General features: G+C 48.1%; 1 protein-coding gene across 1 annotated transcript in view; it reads right to left on the reverse strand.

Moving 5' to 3' along the window:
• Positions 1–21880, reverse strand: part of LOC139279662 (ethanolamine kinase 1-like) — a 610209-nt gene that overhangs the window by 210996 nt on the left and 377333 nt on the right. Inside the window, exon 6 of the mRNA XM_070898767.1 lies at positions 8032–8192. Coding sequence (XP_070754868.1) covers positions 8032–8192 — 161 coding nt within the window. The remainder of the gene's footprint in view (positions 1–8031; positions 8193–21880) is intronic.

Consider the following 21880-nt stretch of genomic DNA (forward strand, 5'->3'; position numbering starts at 1 on the left):
TGGCGTCCTACGACTATACCATAAGGCACAGACCAGGCACAGACAACTGTGCCGACGCGCTCAGCAGGCTACCCCTGGCGACCACGGAAGGTTCTGATGAACAGGACTGTGAGATAGTCATGGCAATCAATGCCTTTGAGTCCACAGGTTCGCCCATGACGGCTCGCCAAATCAGACCCTGGACGGCCAGCGACCCCACGTTATCCTTAGTAAAAAGATGTGTCCTAACCGGTGACTGGGCAGAGGCTCGTGATGCCTGCCCCGAGGAATTAAAACCCTTTCACAGGCGCATGCATGAGCTATCACTACAAGCAGACTGCCTGATGTGGGGCAGCCGAGTAGTTATGCCTCTGCGAGGCAGAGGCATTTGTCCGGGAGCTCCACCGCGAGCACCTGGGGATCATTCTCATGAAGGCCATAGCCAGATCCCACGTCTGATGGCCTGGTATTGACGCGGACTTGGAGCTCTGCGTCCGAAGGTGCACCATTTGTGCCCAACTCAGCAATGCCCCCAGGGAGGCTCCACTGAGCCCCTGGCCCTGGCCTAGCAAACTGTGGTCACGGGTGCACGTAGACTATGTGGGCCCATTCATGGGCAAAATGTTCCTCGTAGTTGTAGATGCATTTTCAAAGTGGATCGAATGCACCATTTTAAACTCGAGCACAACCTCCACCATTGTGGAGAGCCTCACAACCATGTTTGCAACGCACGGAATCCCTGACATATTGGTCAGTGACAATGGTCCGTGCTTCACTAGTGCAGAATTCCAAGACTTTATAATTGACCACGGCATAAATCACGTCAAGACGGCACTGTTCAAGCCGGCCTCCAACGGCCAGGTGGAGAGAGCAGTGCAAATCATTAAACAAGGCATGCTTAATATCCAAGGTCCCACGCTGCAGGGTCGCCTGTCTCGACTGCTGCTAGCATACAGATCTTGTCCGCACTCACTGACTGATGAAAAGGACTTTAAAAACAAGGCTTTCATTTATCCTCCCAGACATGCACGAAATCATTGAGGCAAAGCGCCGTAAGCTGACTGAGTACCATGATAGAAATTCGAGGGGGAGATGGAATGTGATAGGGGACAAAGTATTTGTACTAAACTATAGCAGGGGTCCCAAATGGCTTTCCGGGACAGTAATGGGCAAGGAAGGAAACAGGCTACTGGTAGTACAAATGGACAATGGCAAAGCCCCCCGGAGACATGTAGACCAAGTCAAAAGCAGATTTACCAACAACACTGCGGAAGCAGAGGCAGACTACAATGTGGAACTCGCACCACACCTGGTGGACAGACAGAGGGAACAACCTGAGGAAAGGGCAATCCCAACAGACAGCCCAGGCGAGTCAACAACAATCACACCAATTGAAACAGACAGCCCAGGCGAGATACCAGCAACCACACCCAAAGAAAAACAGACACCAAGGCAAACAACTGAACCACAACTCAGACACTCCACGCGAGAGCGTAGACCACCTGAGAGACTGAACCTATAAAGACAATAAGACCTTGGGGGAGAATGATGTCATGTATCTTACATTATTATATATAACTGTATCCTAACATGCTATACATGACTGTAATAAGATATGACCTGTAACCACCAGCATACCTTACCACCAGGGGTGCACTTGCAAGAGACAGGTATATAAGGACAGGTCTCAGGCAAGTGCAGCATTCCAGAGCTGGGAAATAAAGGTGCAGGTCCAGAGTGACCTTGACTTCACTACATGCCTCGTGTGAATCGTGTGAGCCATTTTTATGATGTCAATTGGCGTGCAACACTGCGCTATTGCCGGCACGGAAAATTCACCGATATCGCCATTTTTACCGCCTGCCCAAAAGCATGCCCGAAAAAAATCAAGCCTTATCAGGTCAGATCCAGGGAGCACTTGGCGTGAACGGTGCTATCTTGAAAAACGGAGCAGAAGTTCATTGCATAAAAAGATTACACAATGAGCTTTATGTGAGTTTATAGTTCACAGAAGCCTTAGCAGTGCTGGGAGGGTTTTACTGACACCCCTCCTATTAAAATCCCCCCAGCTACTTTGCACAGCAAAGATGAGGGCCTCATTTGCCTCATCACTGAACTTTTCGCTCTCTGCCTGCTGGAGTCCCCTTCCATCGTGGATGCTTGCTCTGTGAAAATTAGCGGACTCAGCCCTGGAAGTCCTGGAAGTTCATGTGTGGACAGCTGACCAGAATCACGGGAAGAAAAAAAAAAATCGGGGAAATTAAAAAAAAAAAATTTGCACATGCGCAGAATGTCAGTTTTATTTAGATCGCAAATTTCAGCTCTGGCACACAAATTCACTCGTGCAAGGCTGGATTTACCACTATCGCTGGTCAGCGTTTGGTGAATTTTGCGATGTCCAGCGATAGCAGTACCCTGGCGGTAAAAAAAAATTACTCTGCAATTATCGCTCAAAAATGGGCAAAATTGCTAAAATGCGAATTTCTCGTGTGGATTTTAACTATGCTTGATTACATAAACTGCAATTTCTGGTCCAGTTCCAATTTGCCAAAATCCAAATTTGACATAGCTTGAATTCATGTTCAACTAATTCTATTTAATGAATGTAACTCCCTTCACACAGTACTTAATTAACTTATATCTGCAGTTATTTATTTATGCACAATATCATTTGCAGTTGAAGTGAAGGTTTGGCACTTTTCACATGTCCATGGTCAGTTAGTTGAGAATAACTACAAAATATTGTTCCATTTGTACTCCACATGCTATGATATATTCTATGATCTAACAAACATTAACTGTTGCTCAACAGCAAGTCACTAAAGTACTATCTAGGGTCTTAGTGGAATCTTAGCCTGAGGTGATTTGTAGCCTGGTCCTCTGTTAGGAACACACATTGCCCACTGCTGGAAGTGGGGCATACCTACCCTGTTTCTGTTGATTTTACCGGTGCAGTGGATGCAGTGACCTCTTGAGCGAAATTCTGCTCTTTGGCTTTTTTTCCGACGGACCGAAAGGCGGCCATAGTGTGGGGCGGTAAGCGGAAGTTCAGAGTCTAGAGGGGCAGAAGTTGGGGGCGGGGGGAGTGGCCGCTGTTGTCAGTCATCAGCGTAGCGCTGATGACATCATCACGGTGCCGCATCACCAAGCTCGCCCCTTCACTCAAAGGGGAGAGCCTGCGCGATTTTTTAAGTTCAATCCACTGGGCCACGAAGGGAGGTTTTTGGTCGGGCCAGCGGCCTGGAACCCAAGATGGGGTGCCAGGCTGCCTGTTGTTGGCTCAACATGGCAGTCAGCTGACAAGAAAAACATGGCGGAGCGGCAATAGTCCTCCCCTTTAATGGGAGCCGCACCGCAATTTCACAAGGACTACGACCTCACTGCACCGCCAGAAAAAAGCAGCTATTGGCACCGCTCGGCGGTGGCAAGATTTTTTCCGGTGGAATTTTGCCATCCGGGGAGGGGGACATCTGTGGTGGGCACTCTGCGGATCTTAGGACGGATCGGCAGCAGCAGAGCAGCGGTGGGGTAGCGGGTGACCACCGGGATACCGCAGGAGCGCAATTTTCAAAATGGCGACCATTGCATAAACAATCGGCCACCATTCCACTCTGCAGCATGGCCCCGGCGGTAACAGGCCTTCTGGGAAGGGGCAATTTCAATGACAGAAAATGTGAGATTAACTCTTTTTGTGCTCAGACAAAAAACAGCAAAACGCCATGGACCTTTCCTTGACTACAAGCAAATTCCAACACATGAGCCACTAAATCAACAAAGAATTTGAATAGATAAATTCTCTATTCCCTCCCCTTCCTCCCAATCCCAACATACACACTAAGGAATTTGAATTAAACTGTGAGAATTCAGATACATCTCGCTCAAGCCCAAAAGAAATTGGCAATGGACTAAGATGTTTCTACCTCCCAATTTTCTGGGGTATACTATTGGGTTTGTAGTCAATTTTCAGGTAGTCCACTCTGTGTGCCTGGAGGGGTGGGGTGGTGTTTCTTAATTTCCTTAGTCTAGTCCACTATTTTAAACGCATTAAAATTCTTTATTTGTCGATAGAGACTCCTTCCATCTTGCAATTTTGGCAACTCCAAATCCAGATGTAAAGTTCAAACTGATGCCAATGCTCATGTAACCTTACAGCATTAGCGTCTTTGTAAAGAAAAGGGAAGTGATGAATTCGACCTGGAACAGCATGGGAGTCCAAGGAAATGTGGTAAATGTGACAATGCGAGAAGTTAAATTGAATATTAATATGGGAAGCGAGGTTATATTTGACACATGATAAGGAAATGATTGTGCCTGTGGCTTAGATGACATGTAGTGTTTGTTGAAAAAATGTTTAACTGAAAACACAAGTGTACTCCCATTTCCAGTCTGCTGATGTCATGATCCATCCGTGTGTGGAGGAGGCCAATAAATTGCAGAAAACAACTCAATCATTGTATACTACAGGACCTGTTCCAAATGGATTGATGAGTAATATGGTAATTCAATATTATAATGTGAAATAATGTGATTAAGACTGCAACTAAAACATTTTTCACCTCTCGGGAACTCATCATCATTATAGGCAGTCCCTCGGAATCGAGGAAGACTTGCTTCCACTCTTAGCATGAGTTCTTAGGTGGCTGTACAGTCTAATACGAGAACCACGTTCTCTGTCACAGGTCGGACAGATAGTCGTTGAGGGAAACGGTGGGCAGGGAATCTGGTTTGCCGCACGCTCCTTCCGCTGCCTGCGTTTGATTTCTGCATGCTCTCGGCGATGAGACTCGAGGAGCTCAGCGCCCTCCCGGATGCACTTCCTCCACTTAGGGCGGTCTATGGCCAAGGACTCCCAGGTGTCAATGGGGATGTCGCACTTTATCAGGGAGGCTTTGAGGGTGTCCCTGTAACGTTTCCTCTGCTCACCTTTGGCTCGTTTGCCGTGGACGAGTTCCGAGTAGAGCGCTTGCTTTGGGAGTCTCGTGTCTGGCATGTGAAATATGTGGCCTGCCCAGCGGAGCTGATCAAGTGTGGTCAGTGCTTCAATGCTGGGGATGTTGGCTTGGACAAGGAAATTAATGTCAGTGCGTCTGTCCTCCCAGGGGATTTGTAGGATCTTGTGGAGACATCGCTGGTGGTATTTCTCCAGCGACTTGGTCCACGTCTCTGAGCCATACAGGAGGGTGGGTATTACTATGCTCCTGTAGACCTTTTAAAAAAGTACTCTTTTAAAAAAAACTTTTTTCTAAAGTGCAAAGCTACCCTGAAGTCAACACATCATTTATCAGTCTTAACCGTAATAACACTAGGAATGTACATTGTTAAATAAATACTTGTCATACAGTACAGTAAAGGGCACATACTGTGATATCATCAGAACAATGTGATAAGCCAAGTGATACCAGATAGCTGTCCAGTGTCCTTGTCAACATTCCATCAACCAATACCACCAAAATAAATTCAGTTCATTGCTGCTTGCGGGATGTTGTGGATTTATCTTCATAATAATAGTTACTGTAAAATTATACATGACTTGTCAAAATTATGATGTTTATATTAAAATGGTTCAACAGCCAGAAACAAATCTGAGAAACATCTAAATTTTAAAGATTAATTCAATTGCTTCTTACTTATTAGGAGTTCAATTAGTTTTAATGAAGGTTATGCAGATAGGATTAGATGGTGAGGTGCGAGGAAGCTTGTGTGGAGCATAAACACCAGCCTGGATCAGTTGGGCCGAATGGCCTGTTTCTGTACTGAACCTTCTATGTAATTCTATGCAAGCTCTGATGTTGCGGGACTGTACTCACTTTTGATAGATCCTTACTATACAGTATAAATGCACACGAGGCCCATGCTTGAGAGAAGGTCAGTCTGTGACCTGTCCTTTATTCCTTAGCACTCAAGTGATGAAGGTGGGTGGAGCTTCCCCTTTTATACCTGAAGGTCCAGGTTAGGAGTGCCTCCCACCTAGTGGTCATTGTTCTCACGGTGTACAACTTAGGTCAGATTATACATGGGTTACAATGCTGGTTGAATACATGACAACTTTCACTGTGGGCACTCTCACACCGCCGGTGCAAGTGGGTGGGGTCGGGAGTTGTTGGTCTTGCTGAGTTTTTCAAGGCAAGCCTCTCACCTTCGATAGAATAGGCTCCTTGTGCATGCAGTATTTGCACAGAATGTCAGACCACGAGTGCTATTGGCTACCAGTCACAAAAATCAGCTAGCCGGCACCTCTTAATGGGCTGCTACCAGCCTTTAAAAGGCAAATAATTTCTGGATCTGCAAATCAACCTTGTGTAGAAAGGAGAAAAGTGGTGAATGAGTTCCTTCTTTGATAATGGGTGGAACTTTCACATTTGGGGGAAAGCGCAAAATGGGCTGATATACAACCCGTCCGATTTACTGCAGCTCGTTTTACACCCCCATCACAATTGAACATTGCGGCCAAAGTTTTGGAAGTCCTGCTACAGGTGCAGAAAAGGAGGGTGCATCTTGTTGGAGAATAAGATTACTCTCCTGTTAAGACAGAAGTGCAAGTTGAGTGGACGGAGGTGGCAAACATCCTTTGGTATCTTGAGACGGGCCAAGATAAGCGTACCGTACTTTTTATATATGCTTGCTTGTCCTCCATGAAAGGCGTGGCCCCAATACAGATGCTTCTCTCCTGCATTCTCAGAGAACAGCATTCACAGAACATGTACCAATCGTCATAGTGCTCTTGCATACAACGGTAATGTGAAGGGTGTAATCGCAGTGCAATATAATTGCACAATAATACCTCGCCCACAGCAGTTCATTGAGAACTGGCTGCAGAAATACCATGCTAGTCATTTGCAAATCTTGGCCTCAGGAGGAAGGTGGTCTGCGCACAGGGGTGTTCAGCGACTTCCTATCATCTGTTAATGTGTTCTGTTTACAAGCCAGCTGCACACAATCAGGCAGGGACCAGTAAAGTAGGGGAGCCCCTAACTAAGAGAGTTAGCGAACAATTCCAGAAGAGCATTCTCTCATATTCACTGTGCCTGGTGCTGTTGAGATCTTGGGTGCCCAGTTATACGAGTACATCATTGGTGCTTTATATAGAATGGCACATCATTTTGGAAAAACAGTGCAGCTGGCTTTGCCCACATTGGCCACACCCTGTAGGCAGCTCTCATGGTGACCCCTGGCCTGTAGCTGTGGCCAGCGAACAACATGGAAACACCATTTTGCAAGCAAGTATGAAGCATGCAATCAAATTGTGTTGCCTAAGGCAGTCAATTATTTTTAATATACTGCAAGAGTCACTTTGTACGTAATTAATTTAGTTGGCTGAAGTAAGAACAATTACTTTGACAACAATTACTCTCCAAGCGTTCTCACATATCAAAGAGTATTTGCATCTGTATGCAACCATGAATATGTGTTATATAAATATGAATGTTTTCTTTCTTCTTTCTTATATATTTAACATATCAACACATCCTCAAGATGTCCCAAAGCAGTTCACCACTAATGAATTACTTTTGAAGTGCAGTCCTTCTTCTTATTTAAGCAAATGTAGACAACTAATGTGATTTAAAAGGAATGGATAATGTAAGCTTTCAAGGAATATGGATGCTAATATCTTTCTAATGCATCCTATTACAGAACAGTGACCAACGTTTAAATATCTATGCCGTCACACACAATCAAATAAAATATTTCTTATAAAGAATGCGTTCTGAGCCACAAATGTGATTCTGTTCCATATTTTGCCTTGTGATTCTAATTTGTTCATTTTCTGTTGACAGTGCCATATACTACTGCCAACACCGCCTGACAATGGAAAGGAGAAGAACCCAGAACCTCTGATAGTGACCAGGGCTTACATTTGTGTAGGCCCTGAACACTGTTGTTTGAGGCAGTGCAAACCATGGTCCTCCATCCCTACTGGATCTCCCTCAGGCCCAGCAGCATACTGCAAGCAAAATACGAGAAGGCTTATAGCTTCTCGATTTCCACTTGAAAATCATTCTCACACAGCCCAAATCTAAAACGTAAAAATGGCATTAAGCACTTGTTACTCACCAATGTAAATTTGTTCACTTGTACATACAGCTTCTGCACTTCCAGTTGGGTCGCCACAGGTTCACAGCCAGTACATTCTTTATATACCTCCAGGTAGGACTTGAGCCACTCCAGCTGCATTTCCTGAGGCGGGTACATGCTGAAGTCCAATTCACTCACACCTAAATGGAAGCAAAATTTTTATTCCTACAGTCATTAAAATGGATAATTATGCCTGGAAGAGGCTGGAATTTTAGGAGTGAAATTTATAACTGAGTCATGTAAACCATCATTGCTTCGATTCCAGGAGCCAGCTGTTACTCATTCTACCAACCGAGATCCTATTTCAGGGCCTAATGTGTTCATTTTCACCTTTTTCCTGCACAAGGTGGTTTATAATAAGAACGTAAGAAATAGGAGCAGGAGTAGGCCATTCGGCCCTTCGAGCCTGCACTGCCATTTAACAAGATCATGGCTGATCTTCTACCACAACTCTACCTTCCTGCACTATCCCCATGTCCCTTAATTCCCTTAGTTCCCCAAAAGATTATCGACCTCTGCCTTGAATATACTCAACGACCGAGCATCCAGCTCTCTGGGGTAGAGAATTTCATTCTTTGAGTGAAGAAATTTCTCCTCATCTCAGTCTTAAATGGCCAACCCCTTATTCTGAGACTGTGACCCCGGGTTCTAGATTCCCCAGCCAGGGGAAACATCCTCACAGCATTAACTCTGCCAAGTCCCTATATGTTTCAGTTATAATGCTATTGGTGCCCTCTCATGGTCTATTATCTTGTACTGCAGACCAACCATTGTGGCATCTAATAAAGGCACACTTCTGCAATGGTCATGTTTGTTTCTGTCACAGCCACATTTTGTTAATTGAATCAAAGTAAAACAGCAGCAAATTAGAACTGAAGAGATAGGGGACGTGTGGATCAAAACGACTAGAAAACCACCAACCAGAAACTACTAAGGCCTTATGCAAACAACCAATCCTGAATAACTAGTCAGGAAGGTCGAGCAATAATAAAGATAAAATAAATAAATGGAATCAATGGAATCACGCAATATGCTTTGTGAAAAAAAATTCCCTCAGCCAATTTTTTCCTGAGTAACTGAAATTTCTAACATCCCAAATAAAGTTATAAACAAAATAAAAACATAAAAAAATTTATATTTCGTAATAACATGCTTATATATACGCACACAGATTGTCTTTGCGTTTTTACTTCAAGGCATCAGCCTAACTCAAAAGCCTCGTGAATATTTTCTTGCAGCAGATCATCATCATCATAGGTAGTTCCACGGAATTGAGGAAGACTTGCTTCCACTCTTAAAATGAGTCTTTAGGTGGCTGAATAGTCCACTATGAGAACCACAGTCCGTGTCACAGGTGGGACAGATAGTCGTTGAGGGAAGGGGAGGACAGGTTTGCCGCATGATCCTTCCGCTGCCTGCGCTTGATTTCTGCATGCTCTCGGCGATGAGACTCGAGGTGCTCAGCGCTCTCCTGGATACGCTTCCTCCACTGAGGGCGGTCTTTGGCCAGGGACTCCCAGGTGTCGGTGGGGATGTTGCACCTTATCAGGGAGGCTTTGAGGGTGTCCCTGTAACGTTTCCTCTGCCCACCTTTGGCTCGTTTGCCATGTTGGAGTTCCGACTAGAGCGCTTGCTTTGGGAGTCTCGTGTCTGGCATGCGAACAATGTGGCCTGCCCAGCGGAGCTGATCGAGTGTGGTCAGTGCTTCAATGCTGGGGATGTTGGCCTGGTCGAGGACGCTAACGTTGGTGCATCTGTCCTCCCAGGGGATTTGCAGGATCTTGTGGAGGCATCGTTGGTGATATTTCTCCAGCGACCTGAGGTGTTTTGCAGCAGAAAGTTAATGGTAGTTACCAACCAGACCCCTGCAATCTGAAAATGTGCAGATTGTAGAATTTCGCAACGTACAATCTGCACATCCGGATCATATGCAGTGTCCATGCTTCAGTAGATTTCTGAGTTGAAGCAGAGGGTTGTAGCCCCTCATCTTGTGAGAATTTGCAAGTTTCTTTGCTTTTTCCAAAAAGATTTCAAAACAAACTGGAGTATGAATTCTCAGGGCCTTATTTTGTGAATGTTTCACATTTGAAATATTAACATCTATACCATTTTGTTGTGAACTGATCAAATTTAGCTTCGAAAAAGTTAGACAACACGGGCCCGAAATTCGGGGTCCCGTTAAGGCCCGTTAACGTGGGTTTGCGGTGGCCATGCGGTGGAATCGAGTGGCTGCCACGTTGCAGTTGATTGGCCCCCGCGACACGTATTCAACGCGGGGGGATTTTTGGGGCGGAGTCAACTTCCGCCCCAAACCGCTGACTTCCGCTGCGGTGTGGGGCTTGCGGCCGTGATGACATCATTCGAATGCGCACTGCTGCTACGCGGTCGCACCACCTATATTCGCTATAAAAAAAACAGCTTTTTTTTCCTGCCAGTGCCCCCACCAGCTTTTTGGTCGGTGCACTTTGCCAGGCTGCTTGAGAGCGCCAGAAGAGGAGAATGGAGGTTTTGTGCGATCGGGTATTTTTTGTCCGAACTTTTTCGGATTTCTCTGCGGGGATTTGGCAAACCCGCAGCGGACTTTTCAGAACTTTCTGTGAGTTTAGAAAACTTTTTCACTCTCACTGATTAATCGAGGCCGCTGGGCCTCGTTCTCTGCTCCACCAAGGTCTGCTTGTGAGGGTCCAGCCTTCAGACAGAAAGGGCTCAGTGTTGGCAGGGCAACGCCTTGTGCATCTTGTGAGAGGCAGGGACGCACACAGGAGAAGGTGGCACCGTCAGCAACGGGTACAGAGGCAGCGGGCAAGGGAGGCAGCAGCCCAACCTGGAGAAGGGGCCTGCAGATGGCCGCAGACCTCAACGAGGGTGGCCAGGAGGGAGATGGCATGAGGAAGAGGCTCAAGTACGCTGACCCCTCGCACCACAAACTGGGCCAAGAGCCTTGCCAGCAGCAGCCTGCAGAGGCTGAGGAACATCAGCAGGAACAGGGAGAAGGTGATCAGCCAGCTGCCATTGGAGGAGCCCAGCACAGGCCTGGGGGAAGGGTGTACTGACATCAGTTTTCCTTCCTGGAGTTCAGTGATGATCAATATTTGCGAAGGCTGTGGTTTAGAAAGGACGTACTGAGGGAGCTGTGCAATGTCCTGATCTACAGCCTCACACAAGGCTCAGGACAGCTCTGACTGTTGAGCCAAGGTCACCATAGCTCTGAAGTTTTACGCGACGGGGTCTTTCCAGTCTGCAACTGCAGACATATCGAACATCTCCCAATTCTCTGTCCATCGCGCCATCCAGCAGGCGACCAATGCTCTGTATAGGAGAAGAGTCGAAGATATCTCCTTCCCCATGACCAGAGAGAAGCAGGTGGAGTGGTAGGCTGGATTTGTCTGGATTACGGGGTTCTCCAGGGTGCAGGGTACCATCGGCTGCGCACATGTTGGCCTGAGGGTGCCAATGAACAATCCCAAACTCTTTATCAACAGAAAGGGATTCCACTCCCTGGATGTGCAGCTGGTGTGTGATCACCAGCGTAGGATCCTGGCAGTTGATGCTAGGTATCCAGGCAGCAGCCGTGATTCCTTCATCCTGCACCAGAGCAGTGTGCCCGCTGTCTTCACTGGCCAAATCAGGATTGTGGTTGGCTGCTTGGCGACAAGGGATATCCCCTGTCCACTTGGCTGCTGGCTCCACCAAGGAACCCCAGGACAGCGGCTGAGCATGCTCACAATGACACTCATTCTGCCACCAGATGCATCATCGAGCACTGCATCGGGATGCTCAAATAGAGGTTCCATTACCTGGACCAGTCTGGTGGCACCTTGCAGTACTCCCCCTGAACGGGTCTCCATATTCATGGCGGTCGGCTGCATGCTGCACAACCTGAGGGGCCAGCCGCTGGAGGTTGAACCAGCAGTACCACCTGAGGAGGAGGCGCAGGAGGAGGAGGAAGAGGAGGACCAGGAGGAGGCTCAACAGGAGGAGGAGGAGGACCAGAATCCCCGTCGCCACCCAGCCAGGAGGCATCATCGCCATCGCGACTCTGCAAGGGAGGTGCAGACATGACTGATTGGTGCTCGATTCACATAATCTCATCTCCACATGACCCTTCAGCCCCTCTTTTCCATGGCCATCCCAATGAGTGCCTTCACACATAATTGCCCACTTCTAAATGAAATACCTGCCCGGATATACGTGCAACAAATAAAGATTTATGACATCATCCAAATCAGTGCAAAAAGCCAACAATACAAAAAACAGTCCAAAAAACGTACACAAAAACATCATTTCTCACCCTTGTGCATCTCCTTATAACCCCTCATACGCATGCCTAACCTACTACTTCACCTCAGTGTCTCCCCTGTGGCTGCCACATGGGTCTGGGAAGCCTGCTATGTTTCTTGTGTGGAAGTTACAGATGTCCTTCTAGTACCAGCTCTGGCCCTGAAAGGGCTGTCTGCAGACTGATCAGTACCTTCCTGGGAGCATTCAGTCTGGCTTGGCTTGGGCGAGTCCTTGGTTGGATGCAATGGCGGAGTTACAGGTCTGGGGTCAGGAATGGTGTGACCCTGAGAGAGCGCTTCATCCGTATCCTGGTCCGAGGAGCCTGCATCACTCCCACCACCACCAATCTGAGGGAGCTTAGGTCGGTGCTGTGGCACCACACCAGAAGGTCCCCCATGGCCTGTAGTGGACCCAGCCGTGAAGGCAACACGAACGTTTTGGGTGGCATTGAGCTGAGACTACAGGAGAACATCCAGAGTCTCGATGCCAGCAGACATGACAGCAGTTTGACGCTCCGTAGCAGCACTAAGATGCTCCGTGGCCTGTTGCCTAGAGTGCATATGAGCATTCTGAGCTTACAGGACCACGGCCATCCTCTCCAATCCAGCATCGATGCACTCGTTCCCTCGCGCCTGTGCTGAAATGGCAGCTGCCACATCACCTGCAGGTTGCAGCATCACAGCTGGATCCACACGGTCACTCTGGGAGTCCACCATCGCCTGCACACTGGCAATGATGGGCTCCATGGAGTGCATAGAGTTGTCAACTATGCGGGAGGCACGCTCCTGACCACTTCTGACAGCCTCTCCGGCACCCTTGACAGTGCCCCCAACATCTGGCAATGAAGGCCTGCACCCTTCTCTCATAAGCCGCAACATCGATGGACTCGTCTGAGTCCCCTTCAGCAGAACTCTGGTGCAGACTTGCTCCCCCGGAGAGATGGCACCCGAGATTCCCTTTGCCCATCACAATGCTGCAGCCCACTAGGCCCCGGTGCAGACCCCTGTACTATCTGCGCTAGATCGGACCGCGCACTCCCAGGCGTGTGTGGGTGGAAGTGGTGACCCAGTGTTGCCGGCAGTATCCTCCTCTTCCTCTTCCTCATCACTGAGATCTCCACTCCACAGTATCAGCACATCTGGACCTCTCAATGTCCTCAATGATCTCATTAGACATCTCTGTGTCGTCAAGGGTTTCATCAAGACCTCTCTCTCTCCTGTGCTGCCTGTGCTGCCACTCAGACTCTCATCTGCAAGCATAAATGGGAGAAGGGCTGCCGTGAGGGGAGATGGGGAATTGACGCATAGAGGCTGCAACTAGCAGACTTCCAGAAGGAAAGGCACAGTAAGTACTGGAGCATTCAGGGAGAGATAGCATTAAATGAGGGCCCTCACTTACCCACATCGGCATCAGCAGTACCCTGGCCCACGTGGGAGGCACCATGTCTGCCCATGAGCGCCTCGACCCTCTCCTCCAAGGGTGTGAGGACCTGTATATGTGCCCCGCCACCCCCAGTTCTCCTTTGCTCCATTCTATTGTCAGCCAGTTTGGCCTGCAAAACAAAGCATGGTTGGTGAGCACCACTGTGATGGTGCATCAGAAATAAGTGCACAAGTGTTTGTCCCTGACATGCAGCTGTAAGTGTCAGATGAAAGGGAGCCTCCATTGCGAGAACACACACAGATATATATATATATATAGAGAGAGAGAGAGAGAGAGAGAGGCATCAACAATGAAATGCTGCTTCAGTGACTAAACAATGAAGATGGGAAATAAGAGAAGGATGAAGGAGAAGCTTGCAAATGCAAAGTCAGCAGTTGTTGAAACAGGTACTCACTTTCATCAGATGGATGATGTCACTGAACGTTTTCTGCACTGTGTCACGACCCGGTTATGAATGGAGGTTCCTGAGACCTCCACACCAATTTCCCTCCATTCATTCATGAACACCTCACGAGTGGGTCTCCCCATGTCTGGATAAAGCACTTGCCTCCTGCCCGCGACAGCCTGAATCAGGGTCTCCAGCTCTGCGTCGGAAAATCGGCTTGCTCTCTTTGGTAGAGCAGCACCAGCCATCCTTCAAGCCAACTCCTTCCCTCCTCAGGGCCTAGCGGCAAACCGTGGCCTTTAAGGCCAGGGAGCAGCTGGTTCGTTATCTGCACATGACCAGAATGCTTAATTTCTCAGAGATTATCCCGCTCCAATCAAGCCACCTACACCGCTGTAAACTCCCAATTCCTGCCGCTCATTACCGCAGGAAACCATTTAAAAATAAATGACTGAATATGGATCAAGTGGCTGCCGCAAATATAGCGGCGGTAATGGGCCAAAAAAGTCGGTGTGTACGCCAGGTTTCTGGCAGGCCTGAATTTCAGCCCTCACGTATAATTTAAACAACAGCTCCTGTCGTCTCTTTTGCTGCTCCTGAGAAAATCAAACAAAGCTTGTTTCAAGCATGGATTTTTGTTTTTCTCAATGGAAAAGCTGAACAAGGTCTCAATTACGTCCTCCAAGTACTTCAAACCTTGCTGGAAGATAAAGTTGAATTAGTGTCTTCCTCCTGAATGGCCAATATCTGTGGCAAACACAGCAAGGGCCCTCTCATCTTTGTTTTGGGTCCGAATTCAGTTGAAAAATCTTTCTCTTCTGGAAAAAGTTATTTTTTTTCCTGCACGAAAACTGGGAAACTGTTAAAATAACACACTGCTACGCATTTTGTGAGGTATTTTTGTTTGTTTATGGAAATTTGTGTTTATTAAAGACTTTGGCCTTGATTTTGCCGGCCAAGGCGGCTTCGGTGTGGCCAGGGTCCGTAGAGAGGTCCCAGCCCAGTGCCCGCTCCATCCCACCCTGTACCAGTCATTTTGCCCTGATGGGGCCGGTTAAGCCGGCCCAGTGAGGTGTCCGACCAATTAAAAGGAAGCGGGTTTGATTACGTCATTTGATGACACATCATCACCCAGTTTCCTTAAAGGGACCCATGTACAAATTGATTTTGACAGTTATGCTTCAATGTGCTACTGCACAGAGGTGCATGGTTACACCCAGGCTCTCCCATGACTCACTCCATATGCTTATAGAGAATCACAGCACGCAGGGAGGGTCTCTTCCCTTCCAATGAGCGGAAGAGACCTCCCCAGGACACCAACGCAGCCTGGTTGCACATTGCACAGGAGGACACAAGCAAGGATGTGGTCAGGAGGACCAGGCTGCAGTGGCACAAACCTTTCAATGATCTCAGCAGATCACAAAACGTTACTGCAAAGCCACACTCAACCTCATCCTGATGGGCCACTCATCACATCCCCATCTATCTGCCTTTCCTATCCTACTCCTACACATCCTTACTCACACCAACTTACCTTGCACTTCCAACCATCCCTCATTCTCTATCTACATTATCTCTTTCCCATCTCACAAGCCACCTCTCACACTGACCCTCATCCTAGTCCAATCATACCAACTAATAACACATCAGGGTACGCACTTGGGTGTTTTCAGCAATGTTCATGTAAAGTTTCTGTTATTGTGTTGTCAAATATTGAAATCTTTATTGTTAACACTTTGTGTTCTCAGACAGATTTGTGTGCACCTTTGGAAGTGGCTTAGTGAGTTGCAGTGAATGGTGAGACATAAGGGTACCGCTGTTTTGTATGGAGAAAGAGTCAGACTGAACACAGTGAGCTCAAAGTAAAGTGTGACCGTAATCTTTTATTGTAGGTCTCCAGAATGCCTCTCCAACCTGTGAAGCCTTCTTAAATACCTGTGCTCCCAAGGGATTATGGGATCCTTTGGGACTCCGGGGAATGAGCCCTCTGATGGCCGTACAGAGTAAATACGTCCACATATATAACAACATTCCCCCCCCCCCAAAGTCAATAGTGTAACTATTTACAATGTGAGTTGATCTGGGGCCCTTCTTGCCCTGGTTGATCGTCTCGGTGTGAAAGCTGGTGTTGTTGAATCATTTGTTGGGCCCACGCTGGGCTGCTGTGCAGCTGGCCTTGCTGGGCTGCCTGGTGTGTTGGGCCCTGCTGGGCTGCTGTGGATGATGGGTTCTGCTTCGTGGTCAACCGTGGTGCCGGTTGCCACTGGTGTGTATGTTGGGGGTCAAAAAAGGTAGGGTCCAAGGTGGGTTGCTCAGGGTAGTCCATGAATCTGAGTTTGATTTGGTCCAAGTGTTTCCGGTGAATGAGTCCATTTGAAAGTTTGACCCGAAACACCCTGCTTCCCTCTTTGGCCACAACAGTGCCGGGAAGCCACTTGGGACCTTGTCCATAATTTAATACAAGTACAGGATCATTGATTTCAATCTCGCGTGACACATTTGCGCTATCATGGTATGCACTTTGTTGAAGCCGCCTGCTCTCTACCTGTTCATGTAGATCAGGGTGAACTAACGAGAGCTTTGTCTTAAGTGCTCTTTTCATGAGCAGTTCAGCAGGTGGGATCTCAGTGAGTGAGTGTGGTCTCATGCGGTAGCTAAGCAGGACACGGGATAGGCGAGTCTGCAGTGAGCCTTCAGTTACCCTCTTTAAGCCTTGCTTGATGGTTTGCACCGCTCTCTCTGCCTGATCATTGGATGCTGGTTTAAACGGGGCAGATGTGACATGTTTGATCCCGTTACAGGTCATGAATTCTTTGAACTTAGCACTGGTAAAATATGGCCCGTTGTCGCTCACCAGGACATCGGGTAAGCCGTGTGTGGCAAACATGGCCCGCAGGCTTTCAGTGGTGGCAGCAGACGTGCTAGCCGACATTATCTCACATTCAATCCACTTGGAGTACGCGTCTACAACCACAAGGAATATTTTACCCAAGTACGGGCCTGCATAGTCGACATGTACCCTAGACCACGGTTTGGAGGGCCAAGACCATAAACTTAGTGGCGCATCCCTGGTTACATTGCTTAACTGCGAGCATGTATTACATCTGTGAATGCAGGACTCTAAGTCCGCATCAATACCGGGCCACCACATGTGGGATCTGGCTATCGCTTTCATCATTACGATGCCTGGGTGGGTACTGTGGAGATCACTTATGAAAGTGTCTCTACCCTTCTAGGGGACCACTACTCGATTGCCCCACAGAAGGCAGTCTGCTTGTATCGACATTTCATCTTTGCGCTGCTGGAACTGCGTTATCTCTTCCTGTATTTCCACTGGGACACTGGACCAGCTCCCATGAAGCACACAGCTTTTGACTAGAGATAATAAGGGGTCCTGGTTTGTCCAGGTTTTGATCTGCCGGGCAGTGACGGGTGATTGCTCACTCTCAAATGCTTCCATAACCATGGCTAGATCTGCGGGCTGTGCCATTTCCACCCCCGTGGTGGGCAATGGCAGCCTACTGAGAGCATCTGCGCAGTTTTCTGTGCCTGGCCTGTGGCGGATGGCGTTGTTGTATGCGGACAATGTGAGCGCCCATCTCTGGATGCGGGCCGATGCGTTGGTATTTATCCCTTTGCTCTCGGGAAACAGGGATATAAGTGGCTTATAGTCAGTTTCCAATTCAAATTTTAGTCCAAACAGGTATTGGTGCATTTTCTATACCCCATAGACACACGGTAATGCTTCTTTTTCAATCATGCTGTAGGCTCTCTCGGCCTTAGACAGACTCCTGGATGCATAAGTAACCGGTTGCAGTTTCCCAAAATAATTAGCTTGTTGCAATACACACCCAACGCCATATGACGACGCATCACATGCTCGTACCAAACGCTTACATGGATCATACAACACAAGCAATTTGTTTGAGTATAACAATTTTCTTGCTTTTACAAAGGCATTTTCTTGGCTTTGGCTCCAAACCCATTCGCCCCCTTTATGTAGTAAGACATGCAGTGGTTCTAGCAGTGTGCTGAGATCTGGTAAGAAGTTACCAAAGTAGTTCAAGAGTCCCAGAAATGACCGCAGCTCCGTCACGTTCTGTGGCCTCGGTGCGTTCTCGATTGCCTCCGTTTTCGCGTTGGTGGGTTTGATGCTGTCTGCCGCAATCCTCCTTCCCAGGAACTCCACTTTAGGCACCAAGAAAACGCACTTCGAGCGTTTTACCGGAGCCCCATGTGGTTGAATCGACTAAGAACTTCCTCCAGGTTCTGCAGGTGCGCGACTGTGTTCCGACCTGTGACCAAGATATCATCCTGGAAGACCACGGTGTGTGGGACCGACTTCCGTAAGCTTTGCATGCTTCTCTGGAATATTGCCACCGCTGATCGGATTCCAAACGGGCATCTGTTATAAACAAGAAGACCTTTGTGCGTGTTGACGGAGGTGAGGGCCTTCGATGATTTCTCCGGTTCCTGCGTCATGTAGGCTGAAGTCAGATCCAGCTTCGTGAAAGTCTTTCCTCCCGCCAGCGTTGCAAAGAGGTCGTCGGTTTTTGGTAGTTTGTATTGGTCCTGCAGGGAGAAACGATTGATAGTTACTTTGTAATCGCCACAGATTCTGATGGTGCCTTCTCCCTTGAGAACTGGGCCAACTCGCTGAACTCGATTGGTGAAATGATGCCCTCTCGTAGCAGTCGGTCTAGATCGATCTCTTCCCTTTCTCTCATCATGTACGGTACTGCTCTCGCCTTGTGATGAATGGGTCGCGCCCCCGGAATAAGTTTGATCTGCACTTTTGCTCCTTGGAATTTCCCGATGCCTGGTTCGAACAGCGAAGGAAATTTGTTTAAGCCCTGGGCACACGAAGTGTCATCAGCGGGCGATAGCGCTCGGACGTTGTCCCAGTCCCAGCGTATCTTTCCCAGCCAGCTCCTGCCGAGCAGCATGGGACCATCGCCCGGTACCACCCAGAGTGGTAGCTTGTGCACCGCTCCATCATAGGAGACCTTTACGGTAGCACTGCCAATTACAGGAATCAGTTCTTTTGTGTATGTTCTTAGTCTCGCGCGAACTGGAGTTAAGACTGGCCTTGAGGTCTTGTTGCACCACAACCTTTCGAAAGTCTTTTTGCCCATGTGGACTGGCTCGCACCCGTGTCCAGCTCCATTGACACCGGGAGTCCATTTAGTTCAACATTCAGCATTATCGGGGGACAATTCGTGGTGAATGTGTGCACCCCATGTACCTCTGCCTCCTCGGCCTGAGGCTCTGGTTCGTAGTGATCCTCCGTGGATCTGTCCTCCTCTGCAACATGGTGGTTTGCAGGTTTAACAGGTTTAGCTGCTCGCCTGCACACTCCTTGGAGGTGTCCTATTGTTCCACAGCCCTTGCAAACGTATCCTTTGAATCGGCATGAATGGAAACGATGATCACCCCTGCAGCGCCAACAAGGTGTTAATGGCCTTGCATTCATCACCCTTGATGATGGACTCTGAGACATCTGCGGACGTGTAGTTGCAGGTATGTGTGACCTGCCCTGTACATTACGATTCGAAAACAACATCACTTTGTTCACAGTACTCGTAGCAGCACTTGTGTGCTGAGAGATTTGCTTCGTATTGTCACTGGTGGCAATGAACGCCTGGGCTATCGCTATGGCCTTACTCAAGGTTGGGCTCTCTACAGTCAAAAGTTTGTGAAGTATGGTTTCGTGGCCAATGGCAAGTACGAAAAAGTCTCTGAGCATGTGCTCCAAATGTCCTTCAAATTCGCAATGTCCTGCAAGGTGTCTTAGCTCGGCGACATAACTCACCACTTCCTGGCCTTCAGACCTTTTGTAGGTGTAGAACCGGTACCTCGCCATCAGAACGCTTTCCTTCGGGTTCAACTGCTCTCGGACCAGTGTGCACAAATCGTCGTACGATTTCTCCATGGGTTTCGTTGGAGTGAGCAGATTCTTCATGAGGCCATATGTTGGTGCCCCACAGACGGTGAGGAGGATCGCCCTTCATTTGGCAGCGCTCTCTTCCCCATCTAGCTCGCTGGCCACGAAGTATTGGTCGTGTCGTTCCACAAAAGTTTTCCAATCATCTTCCTCCGAGAATTTTTCCAGGATGCCCACTGTTCTCTGAATCTTTGGGTTCGCTATCTGTATCTCGTCGCCAGCTGTTGTGTATGGAGAAAGAGTCAAACTGAACATTGTGAGTTCAAAGTAAACTGTGACCTTAATCTTTTATTGCAGGTCTCCAGAGTGCCTCTCCAACCTGTGAAGCCTCCTTAAATACCTGTGCTCCCAAGGTATTATGGGATCCTTTGGGACTCTGGGGAATGAGCCCTCTGGTGGCTGTACAGAGTAAATACAAGTCCACATATATAACAATCCCTTCTCCCCATCCCCCACCCCCACAATGGTAATGAGTATGAAAGGAATAGCTCGGGCATTGCAGGGATGCTTCATGGTGTTAGCATGGTCAAACCTGACACATCATGTGGCAGCCAGAGTGTACAGTGTCAAGTGAAGTAAAATCTGACCATGGTGAGGCCATCCCTGGCAGCAATATGGTCAGATGCTGATGCCCTGTGTTCTGTACAGCATCAGGTGATTGTGGAGAAGGTTGGTGTTTTTGTTGGTGCTGCTGATGTGCCTGGTGCTGCTGTTGTTGGGGCTGATCGTGGTGGGATTTTGAGGCCCAAGGTGAGAGTTTTTCAAGGGCACTGATGCCGATGGAATAGATGGCAGCTGAGGTTGAGATGACAGAAGCGATGTCAATATTGAGAGTGGTTGTTCCAATGAGGTAATACTGGATAGAGTGTTTCCTCCAAATACTTGCTCGCTGCATAAATCTCAATCTGTCTACCAAATGCAGTAAGCAACAGCTTCTAACCTTGGACAGTGAACATGCATGAAATGGAAGCTTTTATAGGCCATTTGCAGCTGTCAAGTTAAAAAATCAACCCATTCTGACACAACACCCGATCTCCTTACCTGACATGATCCCCGAGGAGTGGGGAAGCCATTGCCGAACACTTAAAATCTAAAGGTGAGCTTAAACTATTTTTAAGTACCTGTTAACAAGCTCTTAATTATCCACACTGCTTCCCCTGCCGCTTGGTGTCGGGTCTGTTCAGTGTCACACCCGACACCTGGGAGATTAGTTTGGGGGCGGGTTGACAGTCATTTCAAATTTCACAGCTGAACCCGCCTCCGATTCCGTCGACCCAGCGCTGGTAAAGCTCCAGACTTTAAACTCACTAATAGTACATGGAATGACTTAAGACAGGGATTGACAATAGGAAAGCATTTGAAGGGGTGAGTGGCCAAAAGGGGCATTGGATGGGTCAGAAAAGAAAGCCGAGAAGCAGGAAGCTAGTGGCAGGGGAGGTTGATGGTCTGAAAAAGGCCATGGGCATTTTAGTTCCATTCTCCTGTGCCCTCTCCCCCTCGAGGCTGATAAACTCTGTACGGCGGCACTACTAGGCTCTAGCAACCCCCAATTAAAGCCAGTGTGTTTGGCCCCACCAATGCTCAAAGAACTTCTGGACTCCACAATTTTTTTCCCTTAGGGCTCTGTTCCCGCACTTCAGGAACCCACGACTCTCTCCCAGTGCCCACAAATACCTAGACTGTTCTCTCAGAGGAATTCCAGACCTCAGAGCCACGACAAATGCTTCTGGACCCCAGGACATTCCACCCCCAATGCTCCCAGATCACAGAGCTCC

This window comes from Pristiophorus japonicus, chromosome 14, assembly GCF_044704955.1.
Source record: "Pristiophorus japonicus isolate sPriJap1 chromosome 14, sPriJap1.hap1, whole genome shotgun sequence".
NCBI classification, from domain to species: domain Eukaryota; kingdom Metazoa; phylum Chordata; class Chondrichthyes; family Pristiophoridae; genus Pristiophorus; species Pristiophorus japonicus.